The 18,302-nt window shown below is 31.6% G+C and overlaps 1 protein-coding gene across 1 annotated transcript; it reads left to right on the top strand.

Moving 5' to 3' along the window:
- The first annotated feature begins 1,409 nt into the window (after positions 1 to 1,409).
- Positions 1,410 to 2,864, top strand: LOC123655106. The gene is made up of 4 exons (XM_045590943.1): positions 1,410 to 1,747; positions 1,917 to 2,216; positions 2,315 to 2,432; positions 2,796 to 2,864. Exons 1-4 carry the CDS (start codon positions 1,410 to 1,412, stop codon positions 2,862 to 2,864), a joined length of 825 nt encoding a protein of 274 aa, XP_045446899.1.
- The last annotated feature ends 15,438 nt before the right edge of the window (positions 2,865 to 18,302 follow it).

Here is an 18,302-nt window from a genome sequence, read left to right as displayed (position 1 = left end):
CCGAAAGGTTGTCTGCTTTAACGTACACTGCTCTAATTCAGCAATGCCAGCCCGAGTTTGAACACCTGACCTTTCATTTGAGATCCACGTGTTATATTTACGTGTCTATTTACTAAAGTATTCTGGGTTATCGGTTTTATTAACTGGCTGTTTGTTATTTTTAGCATCCAGATATTTACAATCATTTTCCGTTATGTTTATCAGAGCCTAAACCAGATTTTTTCACGTCGTCATTACGCTTGAAATAGATTTACAAATCGTTTTATTATTATGTAGTTAATAATTAGCTTCGATTCTTGTACTACATGGATAAATATTACCGGCAGTGGGATGTTGCAGGCTGAGTCGTAGATTCTAAGAGGCAATCTACGAATATTATGTTTAATTTTTCCTTGAGGAATAAAATATCGAATAGAAGTTTCAAAATACCTTTTAATAACGCCTTAACATCGATATTCGTTATCATTTTAACACAATCGTGTGCCTTAGCGGCCGCGCGGAGCATTAAATTAAAATTATAAACAATAGAGATAGAACTGTGAAATTTATAACTTTATTAGAATCTATTCATAATCGGGATATTTACCATGTTTTTTATTTTCATTTTGCGGAGCTCGATATTTCGACATTAACTGCGAATAAAATAAAAAAAAAAAACAAAAAAATTTAGAAGATTTTTTTAAATTACTTAAATGTGAATAGTCCGTAAAAATAAACTCCCTTATTTTCAACCTAATTTGATAATAACTTTTCATTTTTCGTGCTAGAAATTTTCTAAAAATATATATATTATATACCGTCGAATTGAGTTACCTCCTCCTTTTTGAAATCGGTTAAAACGAGTAGATATGTAATTAGTTTCTATAATAATGATTAAATGAGCGTTGTTTGTTTTAATTATCGATACCTTAGTTTTTTAATTCACTATATTTGTATCTACTATAGATTAAATTATTTTAGTTTACCAATAATATCAATTATAGATGTTACCGGCCAAACCCGATTTCAGGACAAACTAGTTTTGCCTAGACTAAACTAGTTCTTCCTATACGTGTTAGGATTAACTAGTATAGCCTAGGCAAAACTAGTTTGTCCGTAACCCGATAGGATAAACCAGTTTAGGCTAGTCCAAACTAATTTGTCCTAAGCCCGATAGGATAGACCAGTTTAGGCCAGGCCAAACTATTTGATCCTGATATAAATACGCACACTGTAGGATAAACTGGTATGGCCTAGTCTAAACAGTCTAAAAAAAAATTCGGGACAGGATGTTAGCTGAAACATCAAAAAAATATGCCAATATCACAAAAGAAATGATAAGCTTGTATTTATCTATGTGTAGTGTCTGTTATCAAAATAAAACAAAGAAGAAAAGAGGATTAGTCTCTAAGCCCATTCTTCATTCGGAAATGAATATTAGGTGCCAGGTAGATCTGATCGATTTTCAGACACAGCCAGATGGAAATTTTAAATTTATTATGGTTTACCAAGACCATCTAACAAAATTTGTTCTGCTTCGCGCTCTACAATGTAAGAGGGCGGCAGAGGTGGCTTACCATTTGAATGATATATTTCTAACTATAGGAGCGCCGTGCATTCTTCAATCTAATAACGGTAGGAAATTTGTAAATAATGTTATAAGTGAGCTTGCCAGACACAGTCAAAGCCAGGGCTCAGTTGAACGTGCCAATCAAGCTATTGAGAATATGATAGGGTCTTGGATGAATGAGAACGTTTCAACGAAATGGTCAGAAGATTTGAGATACGTTCAATTCATGAAAAACCGCGCCTACCATTCAGGGATAAAATAATCACCATACAAGGCATTATTTGGAATAGAACCCAGAGTAGGATTTTTCGACTTCCTCTTTGCCGCAAGATATCATAAATGATATTCAGAATGAAGATGATTTAAGGAAGCTAATAAAAGATGATCGTAATGTTAACCTAACAGAAGATAGAAATGATAACGTTGTCGAAGTTAGTAATCGAGAAAAAGTTTCTTCATCTGAAAATGACATTCATAAAGCTAGAACAACTGCAGCAGAAAATCTTGTAAAACACGCTAAGAAAATGAAAGCTACTTCTGACAAGTCTCATCCACCTGCCAACATTGGAGATAATGTGACTATACCGATTCCAGATGTTGACAAAGGCAAAGGTGATCTCAGAAACATTATTGGAGTTATTCTTCAGAAAAATGACGAAACAATATTGCAGGTTTTATTTTTTTGTTACTTAATTACTTATCTATCTTTCTGAAGCATTAATGATATTTTAAAGTACCTAATATGTTTTTACTTTATTTTTTCAGATCAGAATTCGGTATTTGCAATCAAACTTTTTTAGAGGTAGCAGATGTAAACCAAGGCTCTGAAATATCGTTAAGGACTGCAGCTACGAAACATTCAGTTGGATCAGGCCAAGGTTTTGTGAGATGCAGCTGCTACAAAAACTGTTCCACAAACAGATGCCAGTGCAAGAAGGCACTCATACTCTGCAATTCTAAGTGCCACCAAAGTAAACCATGTAAAAATAAATAACAATTTTAATAATTGAGATATGATTATTGCTTCTATTAAAAAACATTTATTATTTGTTATAGTATGATTGTTTGTATTACCAATTATCCATAATTTTTAACGACGAATCATTATGGTTTTAATAAAAATGATTATTTTTTCAATTACAGAGTATTTTATTCACTTTATCCATTTATTTTGACTTTCTTGATATACTATAATGTTTAGACTAGGCCATACCAGTTTATCCTAAAGTGTGCGTATTTATATCAGGATCAACTGGTTTGGCCTGGCCTAAACTGGTCTATCCTATCGGGCTTAGGACAAATTAGTTTGGACTAGCCTAAACTGGTTTATCCTATCGGGTTAAGGACAAACTAGTTTTGCCTAGGCTATACTAGTTAATCCTAACACGTATAGGAAGAACTAGTTTAGCCTAGGCAAAACTAGTTTGTCCTGAAATCGGGTTTGGCCGGTAACATAGATACGAAAATACTTAAATTAACATCACATAACTTTAAATAACAAAGATTTTTAGTAATATTAGGAAATAATGAATTAAGCATAGTCAATATTTTAATTAATTTAAAAAATGTGATTTCATATTCTAGCTACATTTTTATATTGAATTCAATGTTAAGACAACTGATGTAATTCTCTTAGTTCTCAATTGTAGTCGATGAGGAGAACTTCGTCGAACAGTGGTAATGTCAACAGTATGCTACAGTACAAAATAAAGAATTAATTGTACATTTTTGACACTCGCACGGTAGAAACCTGGATAATATTAATTATTTCAATACGTTATTGGATAATAATTAAAAATAGAACAAAATTACTACCTATATTAATACTTAGTGGTTTTCTTACTTAGACAACCTTTGGCCTATTAAGTGATATAAACAAAAATTGTAAATACTCACAGATACTCATTCACAAAGATAAGTAATAATAAATTTATTTAAAAAAGTGTTTATTTATTATTCTTGCTACTCCTAGGTTACAGTGTAAAAAGATAAACGAAAGTTATACTAAATCGATTAGATAAGATATATCGAGAAGATAAAAACATTTTGGGATTTGTAACAAAATGTTGATTTTAGATGAACCACAGGTCAGATATGTTCGGCAATGAAAGTTTTAAACTTTGTTCATATTGAAAGTCTTATGAAAGTTATACCGCATTGCTGGCAGTGTTGCTTTTTATTATTAAGAAATACTTATATCATCCTTAGAGGATATTTGGAATCTTTTAAATTGTTGAAAGTTATTTTGCGTGAATTGCAATAAAATGAAAATTTTGCTTAAATACAATGACTCTGACCTTGTTTTCGAATGGCCTTATATGAAAATCGATTCTTAAGGACTAAACTCCAAAATGATTTTCCACAGATCGTTTATCACACAATCAGTACAAACGCGATAAATTTAACATCGTTTTTATATAATAATATCAATAAATTCCTAAATATTCATCCGTTGACACTTCGTAAATGTAGAAATAGGTTATCGAGTTGGCTTAAAACCTTAGATTACGACCAGACAGAAAATCTTCTGAATAAAATAAAATCAAGCTGAACCATGTACACGCACACGCATACGTTCAATTACCCACATACACACACGCACATACAAGCGCGCACGCACGCGCACACGCACACAAACACCCATACACAAACACACACACGCGCACACACACACGCACGCGTACACACACACACGCACGCGTACACACACACACGCACGCGTACACACACACACACACGCACGCGTACACACACACACATGTATATTTATGTATGAATATTTAACTACTTCTTTATTTATTTATTGTATATATATGTATTGTATGAATTAGCGCTAAGTACTGTTTTTCCTTGTATTTAGTTTATAATGGAAGAGCGACTCCATCTGGCTCAGGTGCTTTCTGCACCTAATTGAGGGAGTCAATCACAATGTGTAAAATAACTCGATGGTACTAAAATAAATATTTTTTCATTTTCATTTTTTTTAACAGTTCACAATTGACGTAAATCCTCATTCTGGAGAATCACCTTCGTTTTTACATATTCAAGGATACAAAAAAAAAAAGATAAAACGTGCCCAAGTATGGATAATATTAAAATGAGTTTGCATTTTAATATTATCCATATTGTTTTGCCTATGTAACGGGCTTACGTAAGGCGTTGTTACTCAGTGATAAGCAATGCGTTTCTGTATGTACTTCGAATCATGCAAAAATAATTAAGAAACTAAAGTTTATTAAATTAATAGTAGATTAGTAGCCAAGGGCTGTAAGGCATCGCAGCGCAGCGAGGGCGCTTATAGTTCGAGGGTGCAATTGATGCTTACACCCAAGCTAACTATTCTGCTTTACATCTCGATTGTGAGGTAAGTAGAAAAAAACAGCTAGTCAGCTAGTTAACTTATAAATTTTATCGTACTTTGCTTTATAAAAGATTGGTCGAGACGTGGCGGTCTTTTTTAAACTGTTTATATTAACCGAACGTTATCGAAAACATTCAAAATTGTTTTGCATGGTATGGCGCGATTGCATTTCTGAGCTCCTTGTTTTTTAGTGGCATGAGCTATAATGTTCTTATTTACATAACCCAGTCCATATTACGTTAGAATACATATTTGTTGAAGAAGATTGTTATTAAAAAATAAATTGCAGGATTATATTATAATTATTATAAAAGTTTATTGGCGTTCGTGATAATACAATTTTAAGTATCGAGGTCATAAACTGGGCAAAACTTACTTCTAATACTCCGGAGTCGGTTACAAATATACAGGTGAAGCTAATATAAAGCGTTCAAAGTAGTTAGAAACGTTTTATCTATATTTTAAGCTCAATCTTAGGAAATATGTGCTTTTTAAATGAGATTTTGTGGAGCTCTTGATACACTTGTTCAACTCGCATTTATCTGGATTTCGAAGGAACGGATTTGAAATTTTAATAATTTAGGTAACATTTTTGAGAATTCCCATTTGTCATGCCTTGTTAGAAGACTAAGCCCTGCAGTTTATGAGATTAGAAAAGTTGAATTAACCGATATTGATACTGACCGATAAAATATCTTATTTTTTTTGAGTGTCATATTATAGAATAGACTTCCAATATTTGTAGCTTTAATAAATAAAGCTACAAATTTTGGAAGTCTAACTTTAAAAAATAAAATAAAAAACAGTTTATTTAAAGTTAGAGGTTGACATTTCTATTGGAATATTTTTAAATTATTAGACATAATTTTTTAAATTTCATCATAATATAGTATTACATAGTGAAGAATTAAGAGAACAGGAGAGATAAGAGGACAGGAAATAGAATAAAAAACAAACTTACGCTTAAGGTTACTTTCGTTCTCTCAAGCATAGCCATTTCTGTACCTATATATATATATTAAAAAATATTTAGCTATAATAGTCGGCTGTTACTTATAATGTTCCTAGCAACTTAATGCACAAGCATAAGCATAGAAACAGGCGACCGTGTAAGTTATAAGATATTTATTTATCTAAAATACGTATTTTCCTACTTGATTCTTCGTATAATGTGTAATATATGACCACTTAAAGATATGACATGGGTATATTATATCCATGTAATAATTCTTTTAATTTCCCATAAAGATCGCCATTAACCGTCGAGCTCGATAAATTATAGCGACTTGTTGAGCCTAGTCTATTATTAGGTATAACATATATTTGTGAGTCATGAATTTGAAATTAAATAATGTAGGAAACCAAGTATCCATAAATAATTTAATTATTACTATTACTTTTTTCGTTTTTATTTTTCTATCAGATGGATATAAATAAAAACAATACTAGCACATATTTATTACGTTGATTAATAAATTAATGTACCCTAAATTGATTTTTATTTTACATTTTAATTAACTTCACTCATAATTAATGAATTACAAATATCGCTAAGCTTTTGTAAAGCATGGAAAGGCTCTTATGAAACGCTATGTACTCGTATAGTATGACAGGCATACGTGGTACTTACAATACTTGTTTAGGTATGTTCATGCAATTGCTCTTAAAATATTATAATATATGTAAAACTGACTATGAACATTTAAAAAAAATGTAACGTTTTTCTATTAAAATCGATAAAACGTTTAATAACAGCTACGGTAGAGGAAATTAAAAAGGAATTATCAAAAATCTCGATAATCCCGATAATAATATGCACCCTCTTCGCCACTTTGGATTTTATGAAGATTATCCATTATGTAAAAGAGATATATAAACGAAAAAGAAAGATCAATTACTGTTTTAAAAGTTTGAAGCGATTCTTTAATCAAACATCAATAGAGTCGGGTTTTATGTGTGCTACGCGGATCCGTAGCAGTGAAATGTTTCATAACTTAATAAGTTTATCAAAGAATTAAAGGTGGTATATAAACATATAGGGACTATTTCTTATATAACACAAGCTGACCTGGCGAACTTCGTATCACCTTATTTTTTTCTGAAATATAATAATAACATAATATATCAAAATAAAATATAGCCTATCTTTTAAGTTGGATCAAACTGCACACGATGTGCAAATTTGACTAAAATCGGTTAAGTAGTTTAGGAGTCCATTGAGGACAAACATTGTGACACGAGATTTATATATATTAAGATGTAGCTATTTGTTTCAGTTATTTATTTTTTATTTCTAACCCAAGTTTAAGTATAGTATATACATATGTAAGGTTATCTAATGTACACCTTCATGGGTACTAAGTTGTAAATCTGTTATTCATTTTTAATCTGTTTATTCTTTATTTTGTAGATTTACATTAATACTTGTTCTTATACGTCTTAACCGCCTTTTTTAACCGACTTCAAAAAAAGGAGGAGGTTACTCAATTCGACCTATGAACCGATTTTGATAATTCTTTTTTTGTTGGAAAGGAGATATCTCTAGTTTGGTACCATGATAAGGAAACCAGGATCGGATGATGGGATCCTAGAGAAACCGAGGGAAACTCTCGAAAATCCGCATAACTTGTTACTGGGTGTACCGATTTTAATGATTTTTAATTTAATGGAAAGCCGATGTTTATCATGTGGTCACATTTAAATTTCATCGAGATCTGATTACAACTTTTTGAGTAATCTTTGATAATGCGTATTTACTCGACAATTTTTTCGTCTACCTACGTTGTTTTACTTGTCGATATAATTGAAGTCGGTTTTTCTTCGTTTGCCTGCAAACACAATTATGTTCTCAATTTTTTATATACTTGTAGTATCATCATCATCATCATCATTACAGCCTATACAGTCCACTGCTGGACATAGGCCTCCACAAGTTGACGCCAAAAATAACGTGAACTCATGTGTTTTGCCCGTAGTCACCACGCTGGGCAGGCGGGTTGGTGACCGCAGTACTGGCTTTGTCGCACCGACGACGCTGCTGCCCGTCTTCGGCCTTATTATTATTTATTATACTTGTAGTATAATGTGAAACAAATAAATAAAACGTATATAATTTACAAATTCTAAAAATATAATAGTCAAAGACTTTGTTATATTAGAATTAAGTAAAATATGTGCGCATTCTTAGATTTATATAAGATAAATACACCCGAAGTCTATTGCTGTACTATATACTGTTAAGGTGTTCACTTCAATGAACAAAGCGTACCTGGACAAAGTCATTGTGAATTCATGGACAAAATTTTCAAAGGAGACATTTGAATAGTGTATGTCCAAAGAATATTATTTTTAAGAGGGCTATAACGTACCATTCATAATACGATTCAGCCTGTAAAATCTCACTGCTGGGCATTAGGGTACATAGGCCTCTATCGCTATGTAGGAAAAGGACTGGAGTTGAATCTACCACGCTGTTCCACTACGGATTGCGGTTTGCGGGTTCAATACGGTCACATAAATTATTATAACTATACTCCAAAAATACAAAATAAAAACGCAAAAAAGCCACTGAAATTAATCAAAAATGTATCATGTGTGAAATGTAACGTGATTTTAATGTGGTAATAACACTGCTAAATATACTACCTATGACCAAGCATGCGTGCGTTACAGTCATTAAACACAAAATAAAGACTTTCATTAGTCGTAATTAACTGTATCCTAATCAGTTAAATACTATTTTTTTAGATTTTCCTATTAATTAATTATTTTTGAAATTGTCAACTGACTGATCATGACTATCTTATTTGTTTTTAAATGCATTTTTAAATCTTATGTTACTGTTACTTACACGTATGTACGAGTAAATATGGTTTAGTGGTCGCGAGCTCTCATCCGCTTATTACGATTATTTGTGTTACATACTATACATACGGATCTCGTCGATCGTTCTTAGCGATAAGACTTGTGCTTGTACATTTTCTTTTTGTGTATTCATTTTAATATGTTTCATTGTCCTGTAGAGTAATAAATAGTGCTATTATTATACGTACACAAATACACATTCTGTCGTGTCCAAGTATTGACTAGCCCGTTGGCGCAGTTTTTTTGTTGCTCCGAGGATTGCGGGTTCGATTCCCACCCCGAGTCTGGGTGTAATATATATTTATTTATCTATTATTTATAAGTATGTTTATCGAAAAAAAAATGACCCTATACCAGTCGGCTGTTACCAATAACACAAGCATTTATTTGCTTACTTTAGGAACAGACGACCGTGTCTGTATTGTGTAGATACTTATTAGTATTTATTATCTATTATATTTAGTTTTGTATATGTATATTTTCAGACTTAAACTGTATCCAAAATTTTATATAACCACATGATTAAATGTGTACTAATAATGTTATATATTTTTTTCATAACTTTAAGATCTGTAGGTACTCAAGATATAGGTGTGAATTGATATTAATAGTAAGGTTGTATTTTTACGTCACCTAATAAACGGAGATATGTTTAGAAATTATGTGCATTGAAGAATTTGTTGTTATTTAAAATTAAACACGCCTTTTTTTATAAGTAACAGCAGTTATTGCAGATCAATCGAAGAATTTAATCAATTGAACTTTATACTCCGAAATTCGAACGATTTATATTGCTTTGTTCCGGTTCGAAAGACCTTCAGTTGTTACAATTATAACAAATACCTCTTTTATTTCTCGTGTTTGTAAGGGTTAACAGGTAACCACCTTTATTCAAGCAATTTTTGATTATCTGTATTGGATATAGTTAATATTTTCTCTATAAAATTTGTGAGAAATCACTTTTGTAAATCTTCAAAATAAAAAGTTATAAAATTTATTTCAGACAAAAAATATAAAAGATATAAGAACACAATTCGAATTATATCACTATGAAGACTACGCTACACCAAAAATGCTGGTAAAGATGGTCTTATTATTAAGTGTTGATCTTTAAGGGGCAACCATTTAGATAACTGACCTGACTACTGAAAAAGTGATACAATCATTTTATCACATATATTATGTGTAAAAAGGCCCATAGCTATAGTTATATACGAACCTTATTGTGAACTCTTAATTATTGAAAATCGTCCGACTTATTTGGACATTTCGTTTCATGTTTAAGAACCAATTCAGACTGCTGTGTCGATTACGGTTTGATCTCATTTCATTTTAATTGCGTCGGAGTATCTTTTAAAGAATTATTTCCAGTTCAGTTCCCATTCAAATGGTAGTCTTTTTTAACAAAAACGCTTAAAAATCAATTTAAAAAACCATAGAAAGTATTCATCATATTAAAATTAAAGGAATTTTTTATTACGTACGCTTTACGTCAGGTACCCTCCCCCCCTAAGTCCCTACTAAGACGAATCGAGTATTTAAGCCAGAGTTAAATAGAGGCTTTTAGTTCGAATTTTGAAAGTAGAAATAGATGGAGATTGACAAGTTCCAGATGCGAAACCATTCCACGACTTGACTATTATAGTATTAAAAAATTGCAAATCTTTTAAATTGGAATATATATATTTTTTATTAGAACAAAAGAAGAAATTTTGAATATGAGATATTTTTCTCAACCGTTCAGGCATTGTGCCCCAATAGTGCCGCCCATCTCATGGTAATGGTCGCGGATTCAATTTTTGCCCGAGACAAGTGTTAGTATTTATACAAATATTTATAACTGGTTTGTGTATAAGTGCTTGTTAGTTTCTCTACTACAGAGAGTACATGAAGCCATCCGCACTGGTTTTTATTATAGGCACCTAAAAGCGGTCGTTATGGTATAAAAATTAATGCCAACCTGTATAAGAGCAGCGTGGTTTAAGTAACAACAAGAAGACAATAAGAAGAAGGCTCCTATATCAAGAAGAGACTTTTGTCAATAAGTAGAACATTTTCAGAATGACACACTAATTGTTAGACTCAGTGAGGCTTTAATGATTATAAAATCCCTGTAGACATTGCTCGTGTGCAATTCATCTCGTTAGTGCGATAGCTTTCTCGTGTTAAGGTCAAGTTCAGAAAATACAAATAAAACTATAGTAGACAAGAAATACTTCAAGATTGTAGTGACTACTTGTCAGCCATGATGTCGAGACGTCGAGATCCCAAGTTAGTTGCCTTGGAAAAAATATTCTGTAAAAATATTTTAATGTAAATTATCTGATAAATGTACAATTTGCGACAAACAAAGCAATAGTAAATTTACGAATATAACATGGAAAAAAAAGAAGGATCGCTTTTTGTCTTGGAATATAATAGCTTAAAAAATGGATCCAATTTGAAATCTATATAAATAAAAACGTGTTGCTAAGCGCAAAATATGGTCGCGGCTGAACTGATCAAACCTTTTTTAAAAGTTTTGTGATACTTTGTAGAGTCTTCTGTTTTGAAAATTTACGAAATTAGCAGTGTACAATATGTGCCAAGCTGCCGGTTTTCACTTAACGTTGACTTGCGTAATTGTTTGGTTATTAATAAGAAAATAACAGACGTAAAATATTGAATAGCTAAGATCAATGATGGTTATCTATCACTGACTGAACATTTTGGAGTGATGATAAGTTTACGCTTTTAAAGCTCTTTTTGTCACCCCAGAATCCGCCCCCGACTGGAATTTTCCCGTAAACGATTCAAAGTTTTCTTCAAAGTATCTCGAAGGTTCGGGCTTCACGTTTTGTCTATGTCATCGTGTCACCGTGCCTTCAATTGTTCTAATAAAAGAATGATGACGCTATATATCACGAATGTTACGTGACTTTAACATTTTATGTCTAGGCCTGTCTGTCCTATAATGGATATTGTAACACTATTTTTTATTAGATACTTATACCAATTTGGAATTAATTCGGTATTACTTGTTACTGGAAAAGTGATAAACATTTTATGTTTACTAATCTTACAGTATTAAAGACAATATTGGTAATAAGAATAGAAGTAAAGGAACGAAATGTTTACTAAATAAACTTAGTGTTTATTTTGGCCTTCGATATACCAAAACAAATATAATGGAGTTTTCTAGAAAATATTACAAATGGGTGTTTTACTGAATTTTCTAATGCAAACTCATTCAGAATTAACTAAAGAAAAGTGTATTGCCACTATGTTTGTGTGACGTTCAAGACGAAAATTAAAGTTGAGACAACCTGACTGACTGACGTAACTGAGGTAGGGCACAGCAGGAATTTCCTGCTCAAAATATGGAGCAGCCCGACTGGGGTAGTACCTCGACCTTACAGAAGATCACAGCAAAATAATACTGATTTCAAGCAGTATTGTGTTCCTGTTGATGAGTAAGGTGACCAGAGCTCCTGGGGGGGATTGGGTCGGCAACGCGCTTGCGATGCTTCTGGTGTTGCAGGTGTCTATAAGCTACGGTAATCGCTTACCATCAGGTGAGCCGTACGCTTGTTTGCCGACCTAGTGACATAAAAAAAAAAAAAAAAAACCTTTCTGGTGGCATAGCTACGAAAAGCTTTTTTAGCGGTGACATTTACAAACAAATTTAGTTAAGTTCTTGCAAGTTTAAATTTTTACAGATATGATTAAAAATTTAGCTTTATGTTTATCGTTACCTAGATTTTGTGAATAGATAAAAAATGTGTAATAGAACAATAATAATAATAATAATAGAAAAAACATGACTGCATTTTGTTTACGCGTTTGCGTTTTTATTTTTCGTTTTTAATGACTTAATTACTCGTATTTCTTATGGAATAATCAATTATTATCAAAAAGTGGAATGTTAGCTCTCGAACGTATGGAGCGATTTTGTTGAGGTTTTTTTTTACGTAGACGCGAGTTCTTTAAGTTGAGTCCTCGTAGTGGTTTTTAGGCTATATTTGGAAAAATCTATGCAGAAGCTAGAAAAGTATCAAATCTTATCTAAAATGATATAAGGCGTATGTGGCATCAATGGTTTAATTTTTTAAACCGTACGATTGTTGTTCAACTAAGCGCTTCGCATGTGCCAATGTAATCGTACAAATACAACAAGAAAAATCCGATATCGCTGCAATACATGTTGTAGGGATGCTCAACGACACCACATCCAAAAATCAGTCGAAAACGGTGACACTACTAAAACTCGGAAATTTCTCGAAACACTTGGAGTTGGTAAAGCATCTCGTAAAACTTCTGTTAATATCGACATTGAACTTTTAAATAAATATTTTTCTCTTCTACTTTAGTTGATAATATTGAAAAACAACATACGCTAAATTTTCTTTCATCGCTTCCAACTTTTAATTTTTCACCGTTTACCTTTTCTTCTTTCACCGAATGCGATGTTAAAAGGAGCGTATTGTCCGTGGTTTCGAATGCTGTTGGTACCGACTATTTAAGCCGTAATATGATCATTCCTAACCTAGATATTATTATTCCTGTTCTAGTTCACATTCTAAATTATTCCATCATTAATTATAAATTCCCTGACGCGTGGAAGGAGTCTCAGATTATCCCGTTTCCTAAAAAAGCTAATGCTGCCAAGCTTTGTGACTTCCGACCAATCTCCATCCTCCCTTTCCTTTCAAAAATTCTTGCAAAGCTAGAGTTTAAAGTTTTTTTAAAAGCTAGTTTTTCACCAGTTAAACCTTTTCCTCAACAAAAATTTGCTTCTCAGTCCTCTCCAATCTGGCTTACGGTTTCAGCTCTAGTCAAAGTTACTGATGATATCCGATTAGCCATGGACAATAAACAACTCACAATTTTGACTCTTTTTGATTTCAGTAATGCATTGAATTGTGTTGATTATGACATCCTACTGAGTGTGTTGCGTTCCTTCAACATATCTCCATCGGTGATAGATTGGTTTCTCAAGATTCTGAGTTACCTCAGGGGGCGTCGTCAACGCATATGTCTTGATGAGGCTTTTTCCTCATGGTGCGACGTCCAACTTACATATATCCGTTTTAGTATGTACATTGTTGATGTAGATATGTTATATTATTACTATGAGGATTTGTGTTTCGTGCATCGATTTTGTAGTTGCACTGTTCACTCATTACTTCTCTTTTGATTCTGGGGCTTGCAAGAGCATTAAAGTATCGAGAACTCAAAATTCTTTACGATATGTATAAGTATACCATTTTATATCTAAACAATAGTAAACAGACGTATCGATAAAATTGTTAGTCGGATAAAATACTCCAACTAAGAAAATTCTTAATAAACAGAGAAATACGTGACGGTATACTGTAATAAGATATTTTCCAATAAATCACGAAACCTGAGTCTACGTAATTCCTCCAGAGCCCTGTATTAGCTTTATATTGTCTAATTATTCAGTTCAATGATCAAGGCTTTTGAGGATTGATAGCGATCTCTGTGAATATCTCAAACGTCAAGAGCTATATGAGATATGTTAATTCTGATATTTGGGTGTACCATTTATTGGTTTTTCATTGCTAGAACCTGAGAACCGAGTCTACGATTAAATTTATTTTGCAAGAGTTCATTTATTTGTATTATTCTAAGTACCGGATAGACTAACAATAAGAAGATTAAATTTGGCCCAAAGTTAGATTATGAGTGGGAAAAAGGATTTTGGTAAAATTCCTTGGTTCTATCCCCTGATAGAATGGATGGATTAAAATGGAAGGTTTAAGCTTACACTGTTTCTTTTTTTCTCGACTTGGATACTTGAAAAATTATGAATTAGGACGAAAGTATTAGTAGGAAAATTTTCAGTTTTTAATATTTACGTCATGGTTATTAGGTTCATTTTTAAGAAAGATTTAGAAATTGTTACAAGTTCTATCTATTTTAAAATGAATTCTAAATTGTGTACTACCCAGCCCATTAAGGCTACGGTCAGTGAAGCTGTGAGGATAACTAGTGCGTCTACGGAAAGAAAGATAATTTCTAGAGGAATAGAATTAAAATTGTCCTAAGACGAAAGGAAAGGAAAGGAAATTAAACGATAAACTGTCAAACTCTAAGCTTTCGACTTTGCAATGTAAATATTTTATTTAAAAGTATTATTTTTATTTTTATTTTACTTTTAGTATAGGTTTCTTATTTTATGTTATCTAGATAATATAAGATAAGATCCGACATACAAATATAACAGCAACAACAAAAGTTACTGATGCTTTAAGCTACGCACAAAGATTGGAAGGTGAGCCGTCCACGTAGCGAGACTTGGAGACAAAAGATGGATCTACAGTGCCACCGAAATATGAAAAGGATCTCAAGGAAAAGAAAGGGGTAAAGAACCGCTACTCGTTCGAATGATGTGATCAGAAAAGTCGCTGGCGCAATCTGGTGTAAGATAGCACAGGATAAAGGGATATGGGCATCCTTTAAGGAGGCTTTTACCCAACCTGGGGACCTTGATTAATACATATTCATAATATGAATTGAAATAAGCCATTTAATAATAATAAGATATATATATATATATATATATATATATATATATATATATATATATATACCTAGCAATTAGTAAGAAAATAAATTAATAACTAAAATGAAATGAAGTTTTGATTAAATATATATATTTTAAACTTTTTTTATTATTTGTTTTTAAAAATAAAATCTTAAAGAAATGTTCACGAATAGACTTTAAATAAATTGAAGGCTTAAGTACCTATTAAGAAAATACTAATAAGTAAAACAGATTATTCTTATCTCTAAATATAAAAAAGTCTGGGCTTCTTATACGTTGAATTTGTAATGCGCATTTTTTTCAGATAGTAAAATATGATATATATCAATTTTTAAAATTCTGTTATGCTTTTCTTTTATTTTATGAATATATTATTGAGAAATGGCGGTCAATGTTTCAGGAATATACTTAAATAAAGTGTTCTTTAATTTGATAATTCATTATCTATACACTTAAATGAACACATTAAAAATGACCCTTCTTACAAGACTTAATGGACGTTATACTTACGGATAAGTTAAAATAAAAATCACTGTTATCTCATCTACTCTCGACCATCTGCGTTGATCCATTTACTGAGCAATTAAACTAACACTCTTGAGCATTTTATTATTTTAAATATGAAAAAACCTTTCGCATTGACAGAAATACGTTTCATTTTCGCATTGCTTTTTTTAATCGGAGTACTGCATTACGATTTAAGAGGTCTAGTTTTTAATTTTTGAGTTTGTCGTATTGTATATTTTACTTTATTGATTACTAGCTGTGCCCGCGACTTCGTCTGCGTGGAATTTAACAAAATACTTATTGTTCAGTTCGCATAGCTATAAAAAAAGGAGCCTCATTACATCAGCTATCTGCCAGTAAAAGTCCCTTCAAAATCGGTCCAGCCGTATCAGAGATTAGCCGGAACAAACAGACAGACAGAGAGACAAAAATTACAAAAAAATGCTATTTTGATATATGTACTCTGTACATCTGAATTTATTAAAAAGCGTTTATTTTAATATTACAAACTGACACTCCAATTTTATTTATTTGTATAGATTCATTTTTGTAGTTTTGCTAAAACTTGTTCCAAATCCATTATTAATTTTAGATATATTTCAATTAGCGAAATGTTAGATAACTATTGGGTAAGAAAAATTTGATACAGTATCCTTAAAAAATATTTTAATCATTAAAATATACGGTTCTTGTTTTATATAATAATATTTTATCTATAACAAAATTTAATTATTTATTTTTCAATTATTTTTTGCTTAATACAATAACTTATAACGACCAATAGTTATATAAAAAAACCTAGACAGTAGTGTGTTATGAGTTAAAAAGATACGAGATATTAAATGGAATATTAATATACATAAGTCGAATTTACAATTACGATGGAAGGAGTGTATGCATTTTGTACTTGATTGATGCACTGTAATGGCTGGTTGTGGCTTTGGCTGACACTCTCAATTAATCTTATTGATGCTAATGTTTGTGATGTTGTGTTCGCTACGTGCTTATATTATTACATTAAAGCTTATATGACATTAAATGCAAGCGTTTAGTATTAATTCATATCAACTTATAATGTAATTTGTGAATATCATACGGTTTTTACGTTTTTTATTCAGTAGATAGACCGGTAAGATGCATAAGTAAATTGTTTAATACATTTAGGTAATGATTTTTACATAAAAAATCACATATGACGTTCATGTTTTATGTTTATACTTAGATGTATTGTATGGCGTCTTACGGCCGGTTTCAATAATCCATCTGTGGTTTTGCATACTACCGATTGATTTTCGACACAACTTGTATGGAGGTGACGTCTAAATTCTATCTCTAGAGATTAGGCATTTAGAAATGTCTTGTGAATTCGTCAGAAACATATTTTCGTAAGTTTCAAATTGTTTATTTTGATTTATTAATTGGTAATTATGTACAGTGCCTGATATATATAAATATAAAGTGTTACTGTAATATTTTGTACAAATTTTAAAATATAATCTAATTAGTGTCTGGCAATAAATACTGCCGACAGAAGGTGTCTGGCAGTATGAATTTCATATTTTTTCTATAATATTCTATTCATATAATAAAATAAATTTTAACAATAGTTTATTAAACATTATACATGTTTACAATTCATAACTTAAGAACTAAATATTTACAGATAGTTTTGGTATAAATCATGTCCGCGTGGGATTGTGCCAAGAATGCTGGCAGCATTTCCCCGTTGAATCGCTATGCCGATTCTCTGGGCAAAAAATGATTCATATAATGTGATTTAGCTTGTAGCATCTTATTGCTAGACATTCCTCTTTCTCCCAGACACGGTGGGGAGATCCACAAGGACAGACATCTAAACCAAAAATAAATATTTATACAACTATAAATATTCACTCCGAGCGGAAATCGAACCACCGGTGATTAGGCGCCTACATGGCAAACCAACTACTATACCAGAGCTGTCGTCGTATTCTGTGAATATGTACATACATATGTTAGTTACTAGCTGTGCCCAAGACTTCGTCCACTTGAAATTTGACAAAAAAGTTATTGTTCAATTTGCAGAGTTATAAAATAAATACATTTCTAAAATAAAACTAACTTAAGTTTCTCCTTATTACATCAGCTATCTGCCGATGAAAGTCCCGTTAAAATCGGTCCAGCCTTTTCAGAGATTAACCGGAAAATTGTAAAAAATGTTATTTTGGTATTTGTACCGTGTATACATCCATATAAAATATGCATTGAGTAAAAAGCGGTTATTTTAATATTACAAACAGACACTTCAATTTTATTTATTTGTATACATGTGTTTATATTTTACTTGACCCATTTCGAATCCTTTAGGTTTTGAACTCTGAAAACTAAGTTCTTAGTAATGAGAAACTTTTCTTAATACAAACTATTCCATTAGTACAAATATTTTCTCATGATTTATTTATATCTAGATATTTCCAACTGCGATGCTATTT

This window comes from Melitaea cinxia, chromosome 7 (assembly GCF_905220565.1).
Source record: "Melitaea cinxia chromosome 7, ilMelCinx1.1, whole genome shotgun sequence".
In the NCBI taxonomy this organism is placed as follows: Eukaryota; Metazoa; Arthropoda; class Insecta; order Lepidoptera; family Nymphalidae; genus Melitaea; species Melitaea cinxia.
This window is presented reverse-complemented; position numbering and strand designations above follow the sequence as displayed.